This window comes from Mercenaria mercenaria, chromosome 1 (assembly GCF_021730395.1).
Source record: "Mercenaria mercenaria strain notata chromosome 1, MADL_Memer_1, whole genome shotgun sequence".
NCBI classification, from domain to species: Eukaryota; Metazoa; Mollusca; class Bivalvia; order Venerida; family Veneridae; genus Mercenaria; species Mercenaria mercenaria.
Genome location: NC_069361.1, coordinates 24,775,681 through 24,797,173, shown reverse-complemented (window position 1 = coordinate 24,797,173; position 21,493 = coordinate 24,775,681). Strand labels below are relative to the sequence as shown.

General features: G+C 35.2%; 1 protein-coding gene across 2 annotated transcripts; it reads right to left on the bottom strand.

The window, feature by feature from the left end:
- Nucleotides 1-10,356: 10,356 nt before the first annotated feature.
- On the bottom strand, nt 10,357-19,380 carry LOC128556778 (chitin deacetylase 7-like). 2 transcript variants are annotated; one of them, XM_053542462.1, is made up of 8 exons: nt 19,235-19,380; nt 13,758-13,901; nt 13,142-13,400; nt 12,862-12,951; nt 11,911-12,057; nt 11,414-11,537; nt 10,998-11,124; nt 10,357-10,752 (listed from the first exon to the last, which is right to left on the bottom strand). In XM_053542462.1, the coding sequence occupies exons 1-8, from the start codon at nt 19,355-19,357 to the stop codon at nt 10,654-10,656; spliced, it is 1,113 nt and encodes a 370-aa protein (XP_053398437.1). In that variant the 5' UTR covers nt 19,358-19,380; the 3' UTR covers nt 10,357-10,653. The 2 variants fall into 2 exon arrangements, with proteins under 2 accessions (XP_053398437.1, XP_053398442.1); XM_053542467.1 differs by having other exon boundaries at nt 13,758-13,911; nt 19,235-19,307.
- Nucleotides 19,381-21,493: the final 2,113 nt, after the last annotated feature.

Below are 21,493 nucleotides of genomic sequence, written 5' to 3'. Positions count from 1 at the left end.
CCCAGGCAGGGGCAGAGCGGGCACCTTCTTTCGTTGTGAGGAACATGACTTTGCGACTATCTTCCAACCTCAATAAGGAACCTATGATTGCCAGTTCGGAAATGGAATAATGATAAGCGATGGGTAGGTATTAGGACCTTGAGGTAGCTTTCAAGCATAATATCGTCCTTGAAGAGGCTATACATGTGGCCTTTAGAGGTGGAGTCTAGATTTGACCTCCAGTTTTGTGTGAACTAGATATCATATATTAATTTGATTTATTTTTGACATCCTTAATTCAGTTTAATGATATCTTTAATTCTATTTCATGATATGCATTAAAGATTTTTTGATATCACAGAATGACTTTAAGATACATAATTTATCAAATTGAGTTAGGGATATCGTGAAATAAATCGATTTTATTACATCACTTAACTGATTTTAAGATGTCATAAAATATATTTCAGATTGCTTAAATGCGATTCAAATGATTTATTGATATCAAAAAATAAGACAATTTTAGACCGATGTTTTCATATCATTGAATAAGTTAAAATCTTGCGATGACACTACAGTGTATGAATTGTTGATATCCTATAATACAATTTAGAATATCGTAAAGCAAACATATTTTGAGATGACTTCAAATGATTATTAATTGTACTTTGTGATGTCCTAAAATGATAAAAGGATATCATTAAGTCGAATAGAGATATGAAAATAATGATATCTCAGATTGTATTTTATTAGTGATATCCTTAAATGCACTACATTATAAATAAACTATATTTTAAGATATCACAAAACACATTTAATGGTACCATAACTGAATTATGGATACCATAAGATGAATTTAGGATATCACAAAATAGTAAACAAATAGTAAAATGGCAGGTAACCGCGCAAAATTCAGTCACAAATTACCTTGTACTGATAGCAATCAGCAAGAATTAATAGAAGTATACATGAAATAAAGCGATAACATAATTGTTTAGGAAGTAAACACATTTGTTACTGTTTCAGAAAACATTACAATTTTTGTTATACAAAATAAAACAAGTTTGAGAAAATAACAATGAGCTCATATTGAGGAAACAGAAATTGAACCCGCTTGTTTAATAACCATATCGTATATAATACAATACATATTTAGGACCGTATTTGTCCCAGATTACATTTGTGTTTGTTTACCGCCACTTCTGTTATTCGTTGTTTGTAATTACCCGCGCATCCTTGATGTAAAAAGTTACACTCTTAAATGTGACTAGAACATCTTAATTAATAACAAAAAAGCTAAAAATTCTACTTTAACGTATTTTTCTAATGATATATTGATTTCTTATACCGCTTTTGGTATTATTCCAAATGTCCATACCAGATCACAAGTAACCTGCTTCGACCGTCCAACATCGATACTATTTCTTAATTATGTTTCTAAAAATTTAAACGTCTCCAACTTACTTCTATCTCAAATGTTGTTTAGAATCCTCCATACCCTTTCCCTGCCCTATATCACAAATTGTGTATTGTTGTATTGTTTTTGCATTTCTCACACTACCTTAAATCTTATATCAAATATTGTTTCTAGTAAGTATTTCTAATACCCCAACCACACTTCTACCTTTCTTTTTCCAATGGCTTGTTTCGTCATTTTGATTCTTAGTACTTCAACCCTGCATTACACTCGGTTTGATCAAGTACGTTTTATGAGAGGTAATGAAGCTTGTAACACCCCTCAAGCCCGCTGGCTTAACCCGAATTCTATTACAGCAAAATTGAATAAACTTCATGTTCACATTGATAAAAGTGTTTAAGACATATTTATGCTAAAAATCACCCTTGCAATTTATGAAATATGACTTTATAGGTGTTATCAAACAAATTAAAAAATGTTTCAACATGAATTTATATTTAAGCATCAACAATAAACTTTCGTATGGACTAGGACAGTGAAATTAAAGTTTTGTTTCGTTAGGTTTAGAGTCCCACTGACAGAATTTAGGTTATATGGTGACTTTTCCAGCTTTTGATGGTGAAGGAAGGCAGTGTTGGCTGTCATATTGGTAGAATGACCGACCTTATGTAAGCTAGCTGAATACTTCTTCTCATAAAGAAAACATACACAGCGAACCCAGATCAGTGAGGGGCAATTGATTCGAGTCAGCGACCTTGAACACTCCGCCACCAGACAAAAAAGATATCCGTTTCCGTCTTTTATATGAATCGTTATCATTTTTCATAAGACCTAAGACCTATTCAGTTAAACATTTGAGTCATACGTATCTATTATTCAGATCTTCGATAAATAACAAAAAGAGATAAATTTTGAAACAAAAATATGTTAGCTTTCTTTGTCCCCACCCCAATCTTTTAGGGTGTTGTAGGGTTGAGGACACTCAAAGTTGCCCTTGTCCGTCCGTTTGTTTAAATTTAAGTTATGCATATCTTAAAATTATTTGACACCGAATCATCAAATCTCACAGGTTATCATTCAGCATGTGAAGTTGTGCATCTGATGTTTTAATTTGGATTTCACACAACCAAACCAGAGTTGTGACCATTTACTTGGTTGAAAAATGCATTGAAAGGTTTTTTAAGTTTGCGTTGCATGAATATGTAACTTGGAAAAATTGAATTCTGGTCCTTTACTTAGTAGAAAAATAGTCCGTATACCTGTTCTAATTTGTGCTGTGAATAACGTAGTTGACCCAGAGTGATCAAACCTCACAAGACTGTCATTCAGCATGTAAAATTGTGCAATTGGTGTTTTAATTGGGATTCCACACAGCCAGACCAGAGTTATTGCTCTTTACTTGGTCAAAAGTATGCAAATAAAGGGTCTAAACATTTGTGTCGCATATATCCTAGAATGTATTGGACCAAGGATTATGTAACAATATAGAAATGTTATTTAGTGTATCACGTTGTGCATCTAGGGTTTTGTTTGAGATTTCACTCAGCCAGAACAGAGTTATGGCCCTTAACTTAGTAAAAAGTAAGCATAAAAGGTCATAAATGTTTGAGTCACACGAATCTTAAAACGTATTCGAAGGAAGGTCACGAAACATTAGAGCAATATTATTCAGCATGTGAAGTTGTTTACCTTCTGTTTGGGATTTTCGATGGTCAGACCAGTGTTATGGCTCTTGATTTAGTAAAGAAATATACATAGAGCTCATACAAGTTTTATTGAATGTATCTCAATAAGTATTTACAAGTATTTGACTGAGAGGATTGCTATAGAGGATCTGAAGTTGTGCACCTTGTAAACTGTTTGGGGTTTTACTCGGCCAGTCCAGAGTTATGGTCCTTAACTTCGTGAAAAATTCACATAAAATGCTTAAACGTTTGTGTTGCATATATCTAAAATGTGATTTATGCATTCTGAATTTTGTTTTGGATTTTACTCTGCAAGACCAGAGTTATGGCCTTGGGTTAATCAAAACAATGCAATAAGTACATTAAAGTTATTGTCACATGTATCAAAAAATGTTTAACCTAGAGACTTGAAATGTTAAAGGATTTTTATACATCATGTGAAGTTGCACTTCTGGTTTTCTGTTTGCAATTTCACTCAGTAAGATCAGAGCTATGGTCCTTGACTTGGTGAAAATATACATAAAAAGCTTTAATGTCTTTGTTGCATATATCTGAAAAAAATCATCTAGAATCTCGAAACCATGTGCAGTGGAAGAAAGTGGAATCACCAGTATCCTGTGGGCACACAGCTAGTTTATAAATATTCACAAACCGTATGTATTTTGGCAACATCTCTTACAACAAAAATACATGTGATGAAAAAGCATGTTATTACCGAAACAAACTTATCTAGGTTTCAGTGTTCATTTTTTTACTTTAACTTCAAGAAGTATATCTATAGATGTATATTTGATGCGATATATGTCAAGCACTCTTTTCTGTAAACAAAATGATTTTCTGATTCTCTGTTTGAAAGAAAACATTTTTTAATATTACATTTTGACAATTATTAGAAGTTGTTAAGTTTTAGTTGTTTAAAATAGATGGACAATGTATATATTACCAATTGGTAACGTATTGTAAAAGAAGGTATGTTTTTTGGATTTGTAACTATGGATATTTACATATGCTAATAAATGCTCTTTTTGTACACAAATCAGAAAATGTAAAAGGTAAATAAAATAGTTATAGTTTTTATTTCTGCTACTTTTAAGTAGGGTACATATAAATCATATGTGAAATGTTTTTTCTTAAAACAAATAAATGTCATGTAGATCATAATAATGAAGGGTAGTAAAAGCAGTTCTTTCAGACGACACAATTTTATTCATGCCAAAAGATTAGGCGTATTTCTGTAAAATAAACAATTCATATACAACTTTGAATATTAAACGAAAACAGTGCCAATTTTGTGCAATAGTAACGTAAAATACCAAATATGTAACACATTCAGCTCAGTTTCCATAATTCACCTCATGGTAACGCACTGCTTTGATTAATTGCTATGAACAAATCTTTACAAAACAGTTTTGGTCTATAAATATTAATTTTGAATCTTTAAATGCTAGTTATTTCTATAAACTTGTACTTGACAAGGTTAATGTGAAATGAATTTTCTATAGAAAAAGACTGATTATTATACTGAGTTCATTGTTCATATCATTTTGTAACGGAATATGAAGATGATGTTTCATAAAGATAACTGAATTCATAAAAAGATAAAAACTACTTCAAAAGTTCTAAAATTTCATTTTAATAGAATTGGCAAGATTACATAGAAATGTGACATTTGATATTTTGGTAACGTATTTTATGTAAAATACATTGAAGAACCCATTACTCTAAGAGTATAATACATATTAAAAATATGTTTTATATACAAAGTATAAAATACTTCAGGGAACTATAAAATCACCACAGTTACTGTTACGAAGAAATATTATTAAAATGAATATGCAGTAATATGTTTATTTCTTTAATAAATAATTGTCGCGTTAATTATTTAATAAAAAGGTATTAAGTATTTGTTTACTCATGCAATTTTGTTGATGGGATGTGATGAAGTAAATTATTATAAAAAAAACAATTTAAGTACAGCTGAAAATTAAAACAGTGCTTTGAACATAAACTTCTAATGCAGTTTCCATTGTATAAGTAACGTTATATGTTTAGTCACGTAAATTACAAAAAAAAGTGTAAAATTTTGACTCTGCTTGACATTTTTACTTTGCAAGAGCGTTTTGCATCTAAGTAAGTGATATATGATAATATATATACCTAATCTTTACAAAATTATATATAATTTTTACATCCAGAATATGATAGATATTTTTCTCAATATTTTAACAAAATTATGGTTGTCATAGAAACACATAAAACTCGTTCACTAAAATGTGCCATAGAGAGGCCCCCCAAACTTTTTCAAAGACTACAGACATGTATCTATCCAAAAAACACTAAAACTTTTTGCCAGTCTGATTGGTACCAATTTCTTAAATTTGGGGTCTTGGCTCATCAGAGGCTCACTATAGACGTGAAACGAATCATGGCACTTTATAAAGAGGGTTTTCTTTTCAAAATATGTCTTTATAACTGTAAAACTGGCGACTTCGGCGCGAAATGGTTTCAATGCAGAATGTTTTACATAAGCCAATGCGACAATTTTGCGTAAACTAGTTTTAAACATCGCTTTAGATATATTTTTTATATAATAATTATTATTTTTTCATCATTTTCTTATTGAAAATACTAATAAACAAGTTTTCCGTTGAAATACACTGCTAAAATGAAGAATTTATGCATATGCAATTGTATATATAGTTCGGAGTTTTCACACTTGAAACATCATTATTGTAAAATATCATAGCTCAATGATGTGTAACAAGTTCAAATATTTTAGTTTCTGATTTCAGACGTATGGCCATTGACTTAGCCACCCCGCACGGGAGTAAAGGTTGTTTGAATCTTGGTTTTCTTTTTATTATCCATAACACTCCCTAAGTACGCACGCACGCGCCACGCACATCCCAAGGTCATACATTATTACTATTTCGTTTCTTACTTCTCCAGTCTAGTGACATCTGACCATAAGATTAGTTGCCGCGGGCTTGCCCGGTTAATATCCTGCTCCACGCAAATGTTTACATATACTGGCGGCAGAATCCGTTTTTATAGGTCAGAGTTAATTTTCCATTCTTTTGGTATTATATATAACTTGTATAATTTCAGTAATCATGATATTACGCGTTACGCTATCCTTATAAATTTTCGATTAATGTACTACTAAATTGTTGGAAAATTGTTACATTCTGAATTTTGACACGTAAGACGCTTATTAAAATTAAAAGTGAAACATTACACATAAACACGTACTCGTACAAATCCTAATATCTCGTAAATATGAAAGCAGGGGTTGCAAGTTTGAGCAACCGGTCCTCCGTACAAAGTTACGATTCTTGAGTCGCACATATAGAAAATGGCAACGTAGAATTACACATGTTTAACATTCAACCTCTGTTGAATTACAGCGAGTCTCAGTCACAACCGCTGTTTTCTTTCTTTCTTTTACCCCACCATTGATCTAAGTAGAAGGAGCGCATGTCTATGAATGGCGAGTTGGATCCCCGGGTAGGGCGTGACGACTTGATAGAAGGCACGTGTCCGAAATCATTCGTCCTCCAACTCTAATTTATGCGGTGAAGTTTGAAGTTACTTGTTGAAAATACATTCACAATTTGAAATATCTACATTCGTAAAGCCACATGTACCGATTGGCAGATCTAGAAGGTGGTTCTTCTTAACTATCGAGTCCATTACTGCAGTGAACTAAGCTCTTGGGAAGTAACCAGATACGTGACTGTAGTCTGTAATCAAATTGTCATGTTATCAAAACTTACTGTTTTCTGATTTAACGAATTAAAATGTTTATTGTTACTTACAGCATTTAAATCTATGAACTTTATATAAGCACACACGTGACAAAAAGTATTGTCTCTGAAAGTTCTTTGGAAGTGGGCAGGTACGGGAGTATCGGCCTTAGTTTTCAAAGTGTCATGTTGCCCAGGATGAAACTTACTGTTTTTTACTTTAGAAATTAAAGCATATTAAAGTTTAAGAATTAAAATGTATGCTTGCACTAACATCTGATCTCTGAAAGGCAAGATACATTACGAAATATGTAGCTTTTCTTTAAATGGTGCAAAAGCAAATTTTGGACTACGGGTCAAAGAAAGTACCAGAAGTTTGAGCTGATGTTTGATTACATGTTTGAAGTGATTCTAGAGTTAATAGTTTCTGTATTTAAGTGACAGACACTTTGCATGGACCTGTCTTGTCGGTTGCAAATACTTCTGTGCACGCACTAATAATAGGTTTTTATTAAATAACTGTTAAAAAGAATGGAATTGCAGGAATTTTACATTGGGATATTTACATGAGGCTATAAGTTTTTCTTTGTTTTATGCGCACAACTGTGTTGTTTGTGCCGTGTAGCGGCCGTAAAAAGTCTCCCCGTACATTCAATCAATGTTGTTATATTTTCATCCTTCAGGGATTGTTATTCGTTCTGTGGTGCACGCGTCTGCGTGCTGGGGGGTTCGTTTTGAGGAGGCTGCGCTTTTGGTGTGTGGCATTCCCTGTTTGATATTTTTCTTTGTTTTTAAAATATAAACCTTGTTGTCATGTAAAACCTTTTGTTTCACATAGTGACTGATGATAACATATCTCACATGGCACTTTAAAGACATCGAGAAACAATACCACTTATACCAAATTTCGACTAGCTTAGTGCGCCCACCTAAATCTATTCATGACGTTACGTTTTGCTCTTTATGAAAATTTTATTCAGTCTACAAGAAAGGTGATATTTTATCAAAGTCTTATATGGAATTACACATTTGGCTATAATTTGATCAGGAAGGTCCCGAACATTGTGTCTTTCATTATTTAACGACATACATGACTCGGAAAAGGGCTGTTTTCCATATTAAATTTAGATATATTAGATTCACCAGAGTGTATTGAGCTTCAAGCGCCTGGTAAGTCTCAATAAATATTTTATTTAGATGCTGGAATGCACGCATTTTAGTGGAGGGTATATTTCCATCAGTGATGTGCACATACTGCTTGTGCAAATTGACGTCTGATGTATTGTGCAGTAATTAAGATTTTACAGAATTGCAAAACCCTAAATTCGCCATAGGATTTGCCGCACTGGATAATTCTGAGAAATTAATGGCAGTATAAAGTCAGCCTAAAGTTAGAAATCAAGTAGTAACAACAGTATCACTATTATAACTGCTGAAACGTTTTAGCAGTAACAACAGTATTAGTAAAGTAGTTACAACAGTATTACTGTTGCTACTGTTGGAAAGTTATAACAGTAATAACAGTAAAACTGCTGTTACTGTTGAGAAGTCATGGAAACAACAGCAGTAGTATTGCTATTACTGCTATAACTACCAACAACATTAACACTGCGACGTGCAAATACTAAGTAAGTACTAATTTCTAAATTTGAACATAATTTTGGTGTTCAGTTACTGATGTATTCAACACCGAAACGATGGACTTTAGTCAAGTTTTGGTCCACATAAATCATCGACGGGGACGGTATGACATGCCCAGTGAGCAATTGACCTTTATCCTACTTAATTTCTAAACCGGACTTACTTATCATTCATTTTAAGCAGTACCATTTATTATTCGAAGGGATGTTCACTGAAAATTTATTGACTGAATAGCAGTGCAGACCATGATCAGCCTGCACGGATGTGCAGACAGACTAATCTTGATCTATACTTGTCGCAAAAGAAGAGCAGGTAGTTTAATGCATAATGTACTGACAATAAACGATCAAAATTTCGGACATTTTTTATGTGTCGTAAAATTGGCTGGAGTCCTTGTTACTGCTGTAATTCGCAATGTTTGAGAGCACTTTGGTGTGCATCGACCCCGTCAATATATTACTGGGATGTGTATTCAGTAAATAGTACATATTGCATTGCCGACGGATTTTAATATGTCGGCGGAATACAGCTGAACCTGCCTCAGCGGCCATTTGTATTAAGCAGCCACTTGCCTCAAGCAGCCAGACTCCTAATTTCCAAGACTGACCTTTTGTTCTTACTTCAACTAAAGCAGCTACATGTACACCAGAAACTACATGTTAATTTTAATTTTCCATATCTGCATTGCTTCCTTGTTTGTTTGTGTGCGTGCATGCGTGTGTGTGTTTAGGGGGAGTGGGTGTGCTTGACCTGCCAAAATATATGACAATGCAATTGTGACTTACGTCACACGCAAGTCTGGTTGGAAAATACACAATACTTATTACTTTAAGAGATTACCTAAACAACCAGGGGACTGTTTGTGGGTTTCATCGTTGTTAAATAGCAACAAATCTTGACTTCTTTTAAATATGTTCTGTTAAAGTGTTTTTCGTCTATCTATCAAAATAGTTGTTGAAAATACGTACATTACTCAATTTCTTTTAAGTTCATCTAGAACGTTTTCACTTATCAGTACCATTTTTTTTGTCAGCATCCGGAAATACATGCGATTCGAAAACTGCAACCGTTATTTCGGGTTATAATATTGGTCATAATATCGTAAACCTTCGTCCAGTCATCGGTCAGACTCCGACTAATCTGTCCGTTGATACAACTTAGCCTGGCGCCAATATTTTGTAGTCATTTTCTGTTAAATGTGCCGGCGGGAGATTCATAGCCGTTCAATTTAAACAAAGTCAGATTGGAATAAATTTAGATTGAGACTGAAAGATATGTTCGACTTAAGCGGGAGTTCAACTTAAGCGAGTTCGGGTTATCGAGTTTGGACTGTATTTGTGTGCTATTCATTGTACTATGTAAAATGTTTTAATAATTGTCTGTTACAAATCTTTAATAGATTGGCTATGCATGTATGTTCCATGTATAATGATTGTTTTATGTATGTAAACATGTATAGAACGGACAATAAACTTTGAAAACCTACAATGAGTGCGGGCCGAACTAATTCATTATGGGCTAATCCTGCCTCTGACATTTGTCAGGTCAGTTACATACTTATTACCTAGTAAATAGTATACAGACGTCGGGGCGTTGAATTATTCATGTGAGGAAGCCATCCTGTTGGCTTACGGATGGTCGATGGTTCTACCCAGGTGCCCGCTCGTGATGAAATAATGCACCGAGGGGCACTTGGGCTCTAGCTGAAAAGTCGCCATATGACCTATAATTGTGTCGTTTCACATATAATTGTATACTTGAATTCATACTGAAGGAATTCATATATTTGTAGTATTTGACAAGCTATGTATTAGTGTACCAACTTAATAAAAATAGATTTAAGAAAATATTTGAATACTAGTAAAGGAAACACCATTGTAACAAATAATAATAAGACACTAATATATTTTTTTACACAACAAAGATAGGCAAAAGGTTATTTAACTTCTATACAAGCCCATTTTCTGGTTCTACTTTGATTTCTTACTGAGCATGAGTGAAGGAGCGGTTGAAGGTTGTAAAATAACAAAAAAGAAAGGAGTAAACTATAAGCCGAGCTTAATACAAATGTTTTGAAAGAAGTCCGTAGCGTCGTTTTAGAATAATAAACTTAAATAAACAATTATTCCGTAAGTTTAGAACAATGACATATAATCAACTTTTTTCGTAAGTTTGACGGAAAACATCAACACTGCCACGGTGCGAAGGTAGTCAATTTGGCAATTGGAACTGGCGTTTGAATCCACTGTAGAGCCCTCAGAATTGGAACTATCCAAACGTTTTCCTGAAGAGAGAAAGTACAAATCTAAAAGAAGATTCCTTAGAAACATTGAATGCAACCAAGCCAAGTCATAAAGACACTGTTTGATTTAGTCCAGTCACGAGCTAGAGATATAATAAAATATGCAAAGCGATTATGATTTTCCAGGATAAAAAGTAGCCATTATAGTTTTAGAGAACTGTAAGTATTCTGTGCTACCAGACTCTATCTACTCGTTGCCATTAAGTTTGATTATATATCATACATACCCCAAATGCTGTTCTAATATACTGGAGAAACTCGGTCGTTCCGTCCCTCAAATCTTGCTTGCTTGCCCATGCCGTGTCAACAATCATCAGAAAAGGAGTTCGATTGCCATTATAATGATCAGAAAACCTGAAATATGAAACTAATAGTAATTTTGAAGTGGATTGTCTGTTATTATGCTACTGATGCAAATATATGTAAATTTATGGAATCTGTCTTTAAATATATTTATTGTTTTATGCCAAAACTCAAGTCGGTATCACAAAGAAAAGCATACCGACAGCATAAGTCACAAACATTTAGCAGTAACGGGATATTATTTTCCATTCTAAAATGAACTGGTCAAATGAAAAGCCTAGAATGTTAGAAATAACATTATTTTCATTAGGTTATCTAAGGTAACAATCAATAAACTTACGCCTTAAAAAAGAGGTCAAATGCATCCTTTTTTGTTGTTATGTTTCGGCAGGCTGTTGGTACAGGGCATGGTAGTTTTTCTCCACTAATATCATGCAGATCAGCAACTGGTACTTCCCATTTCCCTGAAAAAGTGATAAGTTTTCTTCAAAGGCACTCGAGAATTCGTTCTAAGGAGAAAGGCGGAAGGAGTTTAAAAACAAGTATGGAACTTTTTATTCAATATTATTTTTATGATGCTAATTGTTATTATATAAAGACATATTTACAACATACCTCTTAAACCAACAATGTTTCCTGCAATTTTTACTTAACACAAGTTATCACGTTATATCCGTTGTTTATTATTATTCCCTGAAGAAGGCATGTAGCCGAAACGTTTGAAAATTAGTAAATAGTAAACATGCGTGTTTGGATTTAAACTACGTTATAGATTTTCAACGAATTTTCACTTTTTTAAACTGAACAGTTTTTTCTTTGTTAAAAGTTCATATGTACCTGGGAACCGAGAAGTCGGTTCCTTTCCGTTATCGCATCTAGCTGTTGGCATGTAGTCAAATGTATACGGCCAGGTAAGCGTGCCTGCGGTTGACAATCCAGCGTTAGAACATGACGAATCATATAACATTTCGTTTCTGCTAATACCTGGAGAAATGGAGAAGAAATATATATTACTGTTTGCGTTTCATTCTTGACAGCAATGCCATGTAAAAAGTATCTGATCGGAAAGCAAATCTGTCGTTGCAGTGACATTAATACGTTAAATTAACAAGTGGTGAGTTTGCCAGTAGGCGTTTTTCAGTATTGCTCTACCGTGTTCATTTAAGCCTTGGTTCTGTCTTTTTCTTTCTCTGAATGTTTCTATTATGTATTGTGTGTGATTGCTTATCTTCTATACAAATACAGTTTCGTTTTTGAGACTGTGTTCATCAAACGTGACTTTTCCTATTGCAACTTTGTCTAAGTTCTTTAAATATGTTGATGGCGTAAGTACCATTCTGCTTAATTCATTAAAACCCGGAAAATGTTACTTGCAATTTCTGTTACAAGGTCTTTTCCGTTTCAAACTAGTTAGTGCAGTTACACTGTGAAATATTGTAAGAATAAACGACCAACAACCAATGCTGTGCCTTTGTTTTATGCACAACTATTTTGCAATCAAATGTACACGTATTTCCGTATGCTGAAAGGGTTGTTGCTAATCAAGATTTGTACATGACAAGGTGCGCTAAAAAGGTACATCTGTAGCTAAGTAAGATGTACACGTGATTCGGTATGTTGAAAAGGTGAATTTTTGTAGTTAAGATGAACTCGTGACTCGATAAGGTAAAACAGCACATATACAATCACTTAAATCGACACTAATTAACTTTCTGTTTCATTCCTTAACGGCGTATCCTTGTTAACATGACGACCTACAAAAAGGCAAAATATTAAAATATTTTATACCAGTTAACTCGTAATCTCCTCCCGGCAGTGCCCTTACTCCTTTCACATTTTTCACATCAATTCCATACCCTACCAGCTGAGATAGCATCTCTGTAAATAAGCAAAATGTCATGGAATAAGTAAGTGAAAAGAGTGGAAGAATTATACAACTTCTTTTCTGTGTTTTTAAGATACTTCAATTCAACACATGTAACAGGTACTATTAAAATTCCGTTCTTTATACAAAGAACGTCTTCCAAAAGAATTAATCATTTTAATATTAAGTGCAAGCTGCTCTTACTTTTTATCATATCTATCCATCCATCAGGTGTAGTCGGGGCATTCCCATCGACTGATGTAATCCCTATTTCGTGACCATCATCACTCAGTTCCTTGACGATCTCGTAATCAGTACCGGAATCTTCTATAAAGAATGTTCCCCTTGCCGGACAATTGTTTGGATTCGTTACGCCAGAAAAGATAGGTCGGTAGGATTTGATATTCTCCGTATTTATTGTACCTTCAAATGATACCATCACAATCTGCGGAGTTTCAGACATCTGTGAAAGTACAAAAGTCAAACTAGCTGATGTGAAAAATACAAAAGTCAAACAAGTCGATACATGTAGGCAGTAAATCTTTTTTTACGAGTTCATGGTAAAAGCAAGACTGTTCATGGCTTTAAATGATGTATCTGAATGGACTAATCTAAAAAAAAGGATATAAATAAGTTCTTATGACAATCAGAAAGTGATTATTCAACGACAAAAAAAAAAGAGACAGGAATTCCTGTTTTTCATTCTGTTGTAAAGTAAGCCTGTGACGTCAATCGACCAAACATGCAATTCTTTCATTTACTTCCTCAAACAGTAACCCATGCACTCATTCTTAAGGTTTAAAACACATAATTTACTGACCGTAAGACCGCCTGGAGGTGAGCGATCGTTGTAACAGCGGCAGTTTGGTATGAAGCATGTTTTTGGATCACACTGCTGTACACTGAGTCCGATAAGCGCCGACAATAACAGACACAAAAGCTGCATCATGGAATGTCTGAATTGCTAAAATGGACTATTGGATGTTAGGTTTGTGACACCATTTCATGAACAGACTCAATCAAACCGCGTCTGGCTACTATATCGCTTGGTTGCGCCTTAAGTTTCCAAAGGATCTTGTTACATAATAATTATTGTATGTTGTATTGTAAATAGGCATTAGAGTCTCATTTCTTAAATATGACACATACGTATGTAATGAAGTTGATACAAAACAAACATGAAAAACGGAAGCATGCACAGACCTGTTATCTATTTTCATGAATAAAGTTGTAGAAAACATGGTAACTTTGAAGCATATATTTTGACTGCAAAATATCCATACCAGGCGCGTAGCTAGGGCATTTTTCGTAGTACGCAGACGTAATGGGGAGGGGGTGGGGGTCGGTGTATCCTCCTCTTGATTATTTATCAATATGAGAAAGGCAAATGGTGCATTTTAGCGTGTATTTGAAGCAAAAACATAGCTCGAAAACCTTATTCATATAAAATGTTTTATTTTACTAGGTATGTGCGTAATATTGCACGTGCAATCTGTGGTTTAGAAATCCATGTTATATATTATGTGCAAGTATTAATTCAAAACAAATGGTTAGTGGTGGCACACTTTGAAAATATCATTATGACTGGATATATCATTCAAGAGATACGTCTGCATGTATGTCTGTTAGCTGTAACAAGGAATTTGCCATAACTCAAAACTGAATACTAGACTAGTCAACAAAGACATGCTAAGTTTCATGATACTGATACAAATGTACTGTAGCGGTTTTTGTATCAGGTGGCCTCAGTAGCTAAATTGGTAGAACGTTGGCACGGTAAGTCGAAGTTCCGAGGTTCGAATCCCGATCGAGTCTGCACATTTTTCCTGAGACTGTTACAGTACCAAATCTGAAACTGATACATGTGTACCTTGCATAGGGAAAGCATTCCGGTACAGCGACGTCTTCATTACATCAACAATATGAGAAGCACGAGATAACAATGGCGAATGACGAGATCGCGAAACTTTAGCAATTTCGTGCTTTGCATCGTGATTTCGCGCATGTTAAAATCTCAATTTCACGCTTCGTCATCGTGATCTCTCGCGCTTTGCCGTCATGATTTCGCGCTTTGACATCATGATTCTGCGCTTCGCGTATCGCCTGCTCATGATGAGTGAGTGAGTTGGATTTTACGGCGAATCGACACAAAATGGTCATATATCGCCGAACTTGCTCATGATGAAGAAGCGCGAGATCACTATGGCGAAGTGCGAAAAAATGAAAATTTCAGGCTTTAACATTAGCATTGGGTAGACATTTTAACAACAATATTGAATCATAAAAAAATGTTAAAAACATAGCGTGATTGTTGATATATGTCAACGACATCTAAAACCAAGTATTACACTGAAATCTTGATTGGACAATTTTTTAGAATGTTGTTTAAGGTCTTCTCTTCATAATACATACAATCTAGTTACCTATAAGGCCATTGAAATAACTGTAATCCCCAATTATAAAAAAAACATATTTATCTCACTGTGAATTTGGTTGTCAGATTACTTGTACCGGTGTCAAACCTTGGCAATACGCGCAGGATTTAACTAGGTGTAATTATTTGATTTCTATAATATTTTATTTTCTACAATATTGATAATTTCATACATTTAAGTACAATTTTAAGATATATCTATGATATCTGAAAAACTACATAATAAGTATTATGCGTGACAAATTACGTCTGCAATGTTATACAAATTGTCCTACTAAGTATTCGGAAGCTTTTAGCCTTGAAATGTCTATTTGCCGATTTCTCAACCAACAGTTTATCAATTTTTGACATGGTAGAATCTATTATAATTGTATTATAGAAATTTGACTCTTTAAACTACGGAATCCTGTTCGGACCATTTATAATGTCGCCGTCGCGTTTGCGGGGTCGACACACGACAACGCGAAGTGACACCCGACAATCGCAAACGACGGCGACAATCCCAAACGACAATGTCGCGGTATCCACTTTGAAATGTCGCCTTTCAAAAGCACGATATATCGCGATGTCACTTCGCGTTGTCGAGCGTCGTATCGCATTGTCGCTATGTCACTTCGTATTGTCGCGATGTCACTTCGCGTTGTCGTGTGTCGATCCTGCAAACGCGACGGCGACATTTTCAAACGACATGCGATAATCACAAACGACGCTCGACAACGCGAAGTGACATTTTCCAAATGTCGTATCGTATGTCGCGTGTCGCGGGTTTGGGTGAGGGTCGACGCGCGACAATTCCAAACGATACACGACACGCGAAGTGACACTCGACAATACGAAGCGACATTTTCATAATGTCGTATCGCATGTCGCTCGTCTACCGGTGAAAGGGTAAAATAAAAAGCTGTATTTCCGTTCTTTTCCGTACGTAAAATGTCCATGTTTTCATTAACTTCAACTAATTGTAGAATGTTCCAGACACAAGATACTTTAATGAAATAACGTTTATAAATTAAATTCAAACATTGTCTAAACGGATATGTAACTTGTATAATTTTACCGCCGACGGTTTCGTCGGAGGACCGTCTCAAAATGTATCAGTTTTCGTGAAAATATGCATACTTCTTCATATATTAAAAAGAGAGGTGGTCCTTGTCTGAGGAGCCATATCTTCATAACCTGATGTCCGATTTTAATAAATGATACCTTGTTGCAAAGGGCAAGCCAGTACCTAGAGAAAAGAGGTCACGTCAGGTTCGAACCCGGTCCGCTAGAGTTCATGGTCAAAATCCGGTAATATTCTCAAAATATGAACTTGTCAGCGCAGTCAAGACGGTCCTGAAAACCCAAGCACTACCTTCACTGAGTCCAATGACACCATTGGAGCAATTTTCATGGCTCCCCGGGTCGAGTCAGATTAGTCTTGGCCAGCACCCTACCACATATAACAAAAGTTTGATCATTGTCTGATACATGTCCTACTTTTTTTTAAATTATTATTATTGTAATTTATACTGAATTTCAGTTGATAATGACACTTTGTTAGATTTTGACCCTTGTTCGAGTCTGTACATCCCAGGTACCTACCTATACCACATATATATATGAATATGTTCGTAGATGACTTGGCTTTACATTTAAGCTGCTTACAAGTCCATATGAGGCCATCAGAGCTCTGGACAGGTATCAGAAAATGATTTACCTTGTTATATACGGTAAGGTGCTGGCCAAGACTAAGCTGACCCGACCCGGGGAGCCGTGAGAATTGCTCCAGTGGTGTCATTGGACTTAGTGAAGATAGTGCTTGGATTTTCAGGACCGTCTTGACTGCGCTGACAAGTTTATATTTTGAGAATATTACCGGAATTTGACCTATGGCCTTGACCCCTAGCCGACCGGGTTCGAACCTGACGTGGCCTCTTTTCTTTTTGTACTGGCTTGCCCTTTGCAACAAAGTACCATTTATTAAAATCGGACATCAGATTATGAAGATATGTCTCCTCAGACAAGGACCACCCCTCTATTTAATATATGAAGATGTATGCATATTTTCACGAAAACTGATACATTTTGAGACGGTCCTCCGACGAAACCGTCGGCGGTAAAATTATACAAGTTACATATCCGTTTAGATAATGTTTGAATTTAATTTATAAAAGTTATTATCTTGAGTTTGGAACATTCTACAATTATTTGAAGTTAATGAAAAACACGGACATTTTACGTACGGAAAAGTACGGAAATGCAGCTTTTTATCTTACCCTTTCACCGGTAGACGGGCGACATGCGATACGACATTATGAAAATGTCGCTTCGTATTGTCGAGTGTCACTTCGCGTGTCGTGTATCGTTTGGAATTGTCGCGCGTCGACCCTCACCCAAACCTGCGACACGCGACATACGATACGACATCTGGAAAATGTCACTTCGCGTGGCGAGCGTCGTTTGTGATTATCGCATGTCGTTTGAAAATGTCGCCGTCGCGTTTGCAGGATCGACACACGACAACGCGAAGTGACATCGCGACAATACGAAGTGACATAGCGACAGTGCGAAACGACGCTCGACAACGCGAAGTGACATCGCGATATATCGTGCTTTTGAAAGGCGACATTTCAAAGTGGATACCGCGACATTGTCGTTTGGGATTGTCGCCGTCGTTTGCGATTGTCGGGTGTCACTTCGTAATGTCGACATTATAAATGGCCCCAACAGGATTACGTATTAAACCGTTGGCATAGACGGCGTACGAATGTAATATTTCACATGGTCAGGATTAATAGTGGGATAATGACTGTACCTGAATTGTTATAAAACTACAAAGACAATTATTGGCAGATTTCAATGCACGTTATAAATAGGTTAGTGCCGTAGATGAGAAAGTTTATCTGGCGAGGTGGAGGAGGTTATCGGGTGAGCCGAAGGCGAACCTGATAACGTCCGGAGCCGAGCCAGATAAACTTTCTCCATCTTAGGCACTAACCTATTATTCTATTTATCTTGTCATTACTTCATTTTCCGATATTTGGCAATTTATTTTACAAAAATAAGTGTGCGACAACTGTTTTAATGACGTCATATTCGTAATGACGTCACTTATATAATAACGTAATCACCGACAAAATCGCAATTACTTCTTCGTTTTTGAATAAAAACTCATTATTTGACCACTTATTTTCTTAGTTCGGACATTTCCAACACAATGGTGAGGGTTTTAAATGCAAAATTTCTTATGACAACAATATCGATCATAAGGTCACATGATCAACCAACTGACCGTATATCACTGGTCACGTGTCAACTGACGGTATATCAAGAAAGATATACGGCACCCTGATATCGGGTCGAAAATACTGCAAGTGACAGGATAAATTAAATTAGACAGTTTAATTGTGTATGCTTTACAGATTTTCACTACGCAGCTGCGTATCTGCGTAATAGCAGCTACGCGCCTGCATACATGTATCTCTTCTGTTTTGTCGTTATAATAATTAAGGTCTCTAACTTCAAATCATATGCCCCACACCAATGTTCGAACCTCGCTCGTGATTTTGAATTCTTCATTTATGGAAGCCAATTCAGCTGGCTTACGGAATGTCGTTGGTTCTACCCAGAGGCCGTCCGAAATAATACATGAAGGGACACCTGGGGTCTGTCTCCACCATAAAAGGCGCGAAAATTGCCATGTCCTACAATTGTGTCGATTTGACGTTAAACCAAACAAAAAACAAACTTCTTCTGTGTTACATTATGTTAATACAAAAGGATTTGTATATGATGGCGACAAGTGTTTAGGAAAAATCAATTTCACTGGATTTCTTTTTGATACAATTCATTTTATGAAAAATACAAAATGAAAATCTTACCTGTAACCGAGTGCTAATTAACACTCCGTACACCGCTGTTGTGCTGGACGATATGAAAGATCGACCAATGCGCGAACAGGCAACAGGAAGAATAAATGATAAAATAGTTTCTTGATGTCTCATATCCGATATCAGTTAAAAACAAAATTGTGTTCTGTTTGTAATAACGTGGAGATATAAATTTCATCGGTAAAAATAGTTATATAAACTCGAACAATTCATTTGGATATTAAGGAGGTACTATACCTTGTTACCAGGGTAAATTCAAATTAATTGATCCATAGCAATATATTGTATCTCGTGTAAGTTAATGTTTTAGCTGCTACAGTCTCAAGTTTGTTTATCTCTGTCCCTTTGAATACAAGTTTTATCCAGGTTTGAAGTACATGACCCTCCAAAGGTATTTTATATTGAAAGAAGAAGAAAAATACGAATATTCTAGCATAAAACTGCTGTTCTTGTCACTTTTCGGGATATGTTTAAACAGGAGACAATACATGTGTTAACAGAGAGATTCTCGCGCTCACGTGCTGTTAAAACATTTATTTTATATATGCGCGTTCCATGGCAAAGCGTAAACGTCATTTGGGCCCAAAACGGATAATTCAAAAAGGAAGTGACGTCAACGTAAAAAAACTCAGACATTTCGTTGAAATTCAATGACGTTGAGAGACAATGTATTCGTTTATCAGTTTCACGCGTTTTATGCTTGAATAGCATTATATTTTAGCGCATGTTCATTTCGTGTTATAACATATTCAGAATCCCTCAAAATACGTTGGTATCCTCGCCCTACCGGGTTCCGGCACCCACCATTTCCCCGGGATTCTGCAGATGTTATAACACGAAAACAAAACGTGCGTTATCCCTACATTTAAACACTTTTCAGTGTATTTCGGTTTCACTGTTATCCGTAGAAGTTTGCGTAGTTGATAATTTTATTAGTATGCGCGTTAGCTTTCTAAAATATGCTTAAAATGTATATGTCGCGGAGCTCGTGTTTCCATGGTAACGGATGGAAACAACTACGTAAGATAACGGGTTTTTCGAGGGGTTCAGTTCCTAAACGTTTAAAGTAACCATGGCAACAGTGACGTTTAAAATATCTTATGTCTTGCTTTTTATCGTAATTTCTTGAAAAAAAAAAAAGATTAAATAAAATCACCTTTCTCGTTTAATGTAGCTTCAAAATATTTTATTTCTAAAGTAAGTAATATGTTCGTGTTATTTGCATTTATTTAAACAAATATCATAACTTAAAATACTTTCAGCAGTACTCCTAATCTGACATTTTATGGAAAAAGAATAATTATGCTTGCAATTATTATTCTCGTAACTAGTGTCGAAAATACAGATAAAATTCTGAAGCTATGTTCCTTAAATAGACCAGTGTCAACGCTTCCGAATTTTACATTTAGATATATAGTTTACGAGATTTGTTTCCATGGTAACATAAATTTAGTTCTAGAAGTCACTATTTTCTACTGAAATTTGAACAATTTTAGAGCATAGTTTCAGGATATAAAATTATCAATGGAAACGGAAAAAATGTATTACAAATCAAACTTTCCAGTTTTATTAGAAAAAATGCCGTAATAAGTAAAGTAACCTTTCACTCAAGTATATTCCCAATAACATCAGTTACCATCATCAATTTTCTTACATTCCTTATAACATTTCAATATAACTACATATAAGCCGCAAAATATTGATCATTGTGGCAACTGTGGCAACAAGGCCCGCTTGTTGCTATACGTAACAACACTTATCATTAAGATAATTATTTGTATTACATAAACCTGTTAATTTTTCTTCCCTCAAAAAAGTAAATATACACAAGGAATTGATAGTCACAGTGTCAAATAGGAAGTGCGACATTTAGCGTTGGTGTTGCGACATATAACGGTAGGCAAATTTTTGCGACATTTAACGTTAAAGGTGCGACATTTAGCGGCAGACGATTTTGCGACATTTAGCGGTGGTTGCGGCATTTAACGTCAACCTTGCGACATTTAACGGTGGTTGCGACATTTAGCGGCGTTGCGTCATTTAACGTTGCCACAATCATTATTCAGAGCAAAAGACTCATAAAATATTTTGGCAAATATTGGCTGTTTAAATATAGTTCAAATGAAAAAATGCCCCTAATTACGTACTTTCAAGATTAGAGCTATTAATTTTGCGCGGTCACCCACTTGTAATGTCATGACGTCGAGGCAATAATGTTTTGTAACGTTTCTGCGGTAATTTATTCATTAT

Excerpts from the sequence above, each read along its gene's own strand:
- LOC128556778 (XM_053542462.1), bottom strand. The coding sequence starts at position 19,357 with ATGAGACATCAAGAAACTATTTTATCATTTATTCTTCCTGTTGCCTGT. Across the intron at positions 13,902-19,234 it reads TAATTAGCACTCGGTTACAG|CAATTCAGACATTCCATGAT; the intron begins GTAAGATTTTCA and ends AGTCCATTTTAG. Across the intron at positions 13,401-13,757 it reads CACCTCCAGGCGGTCTTACG|ATGTCTGAAACTCCGCAGAT; the intron begins GTCAGTAAATTA and ends GTACTTTCACAG.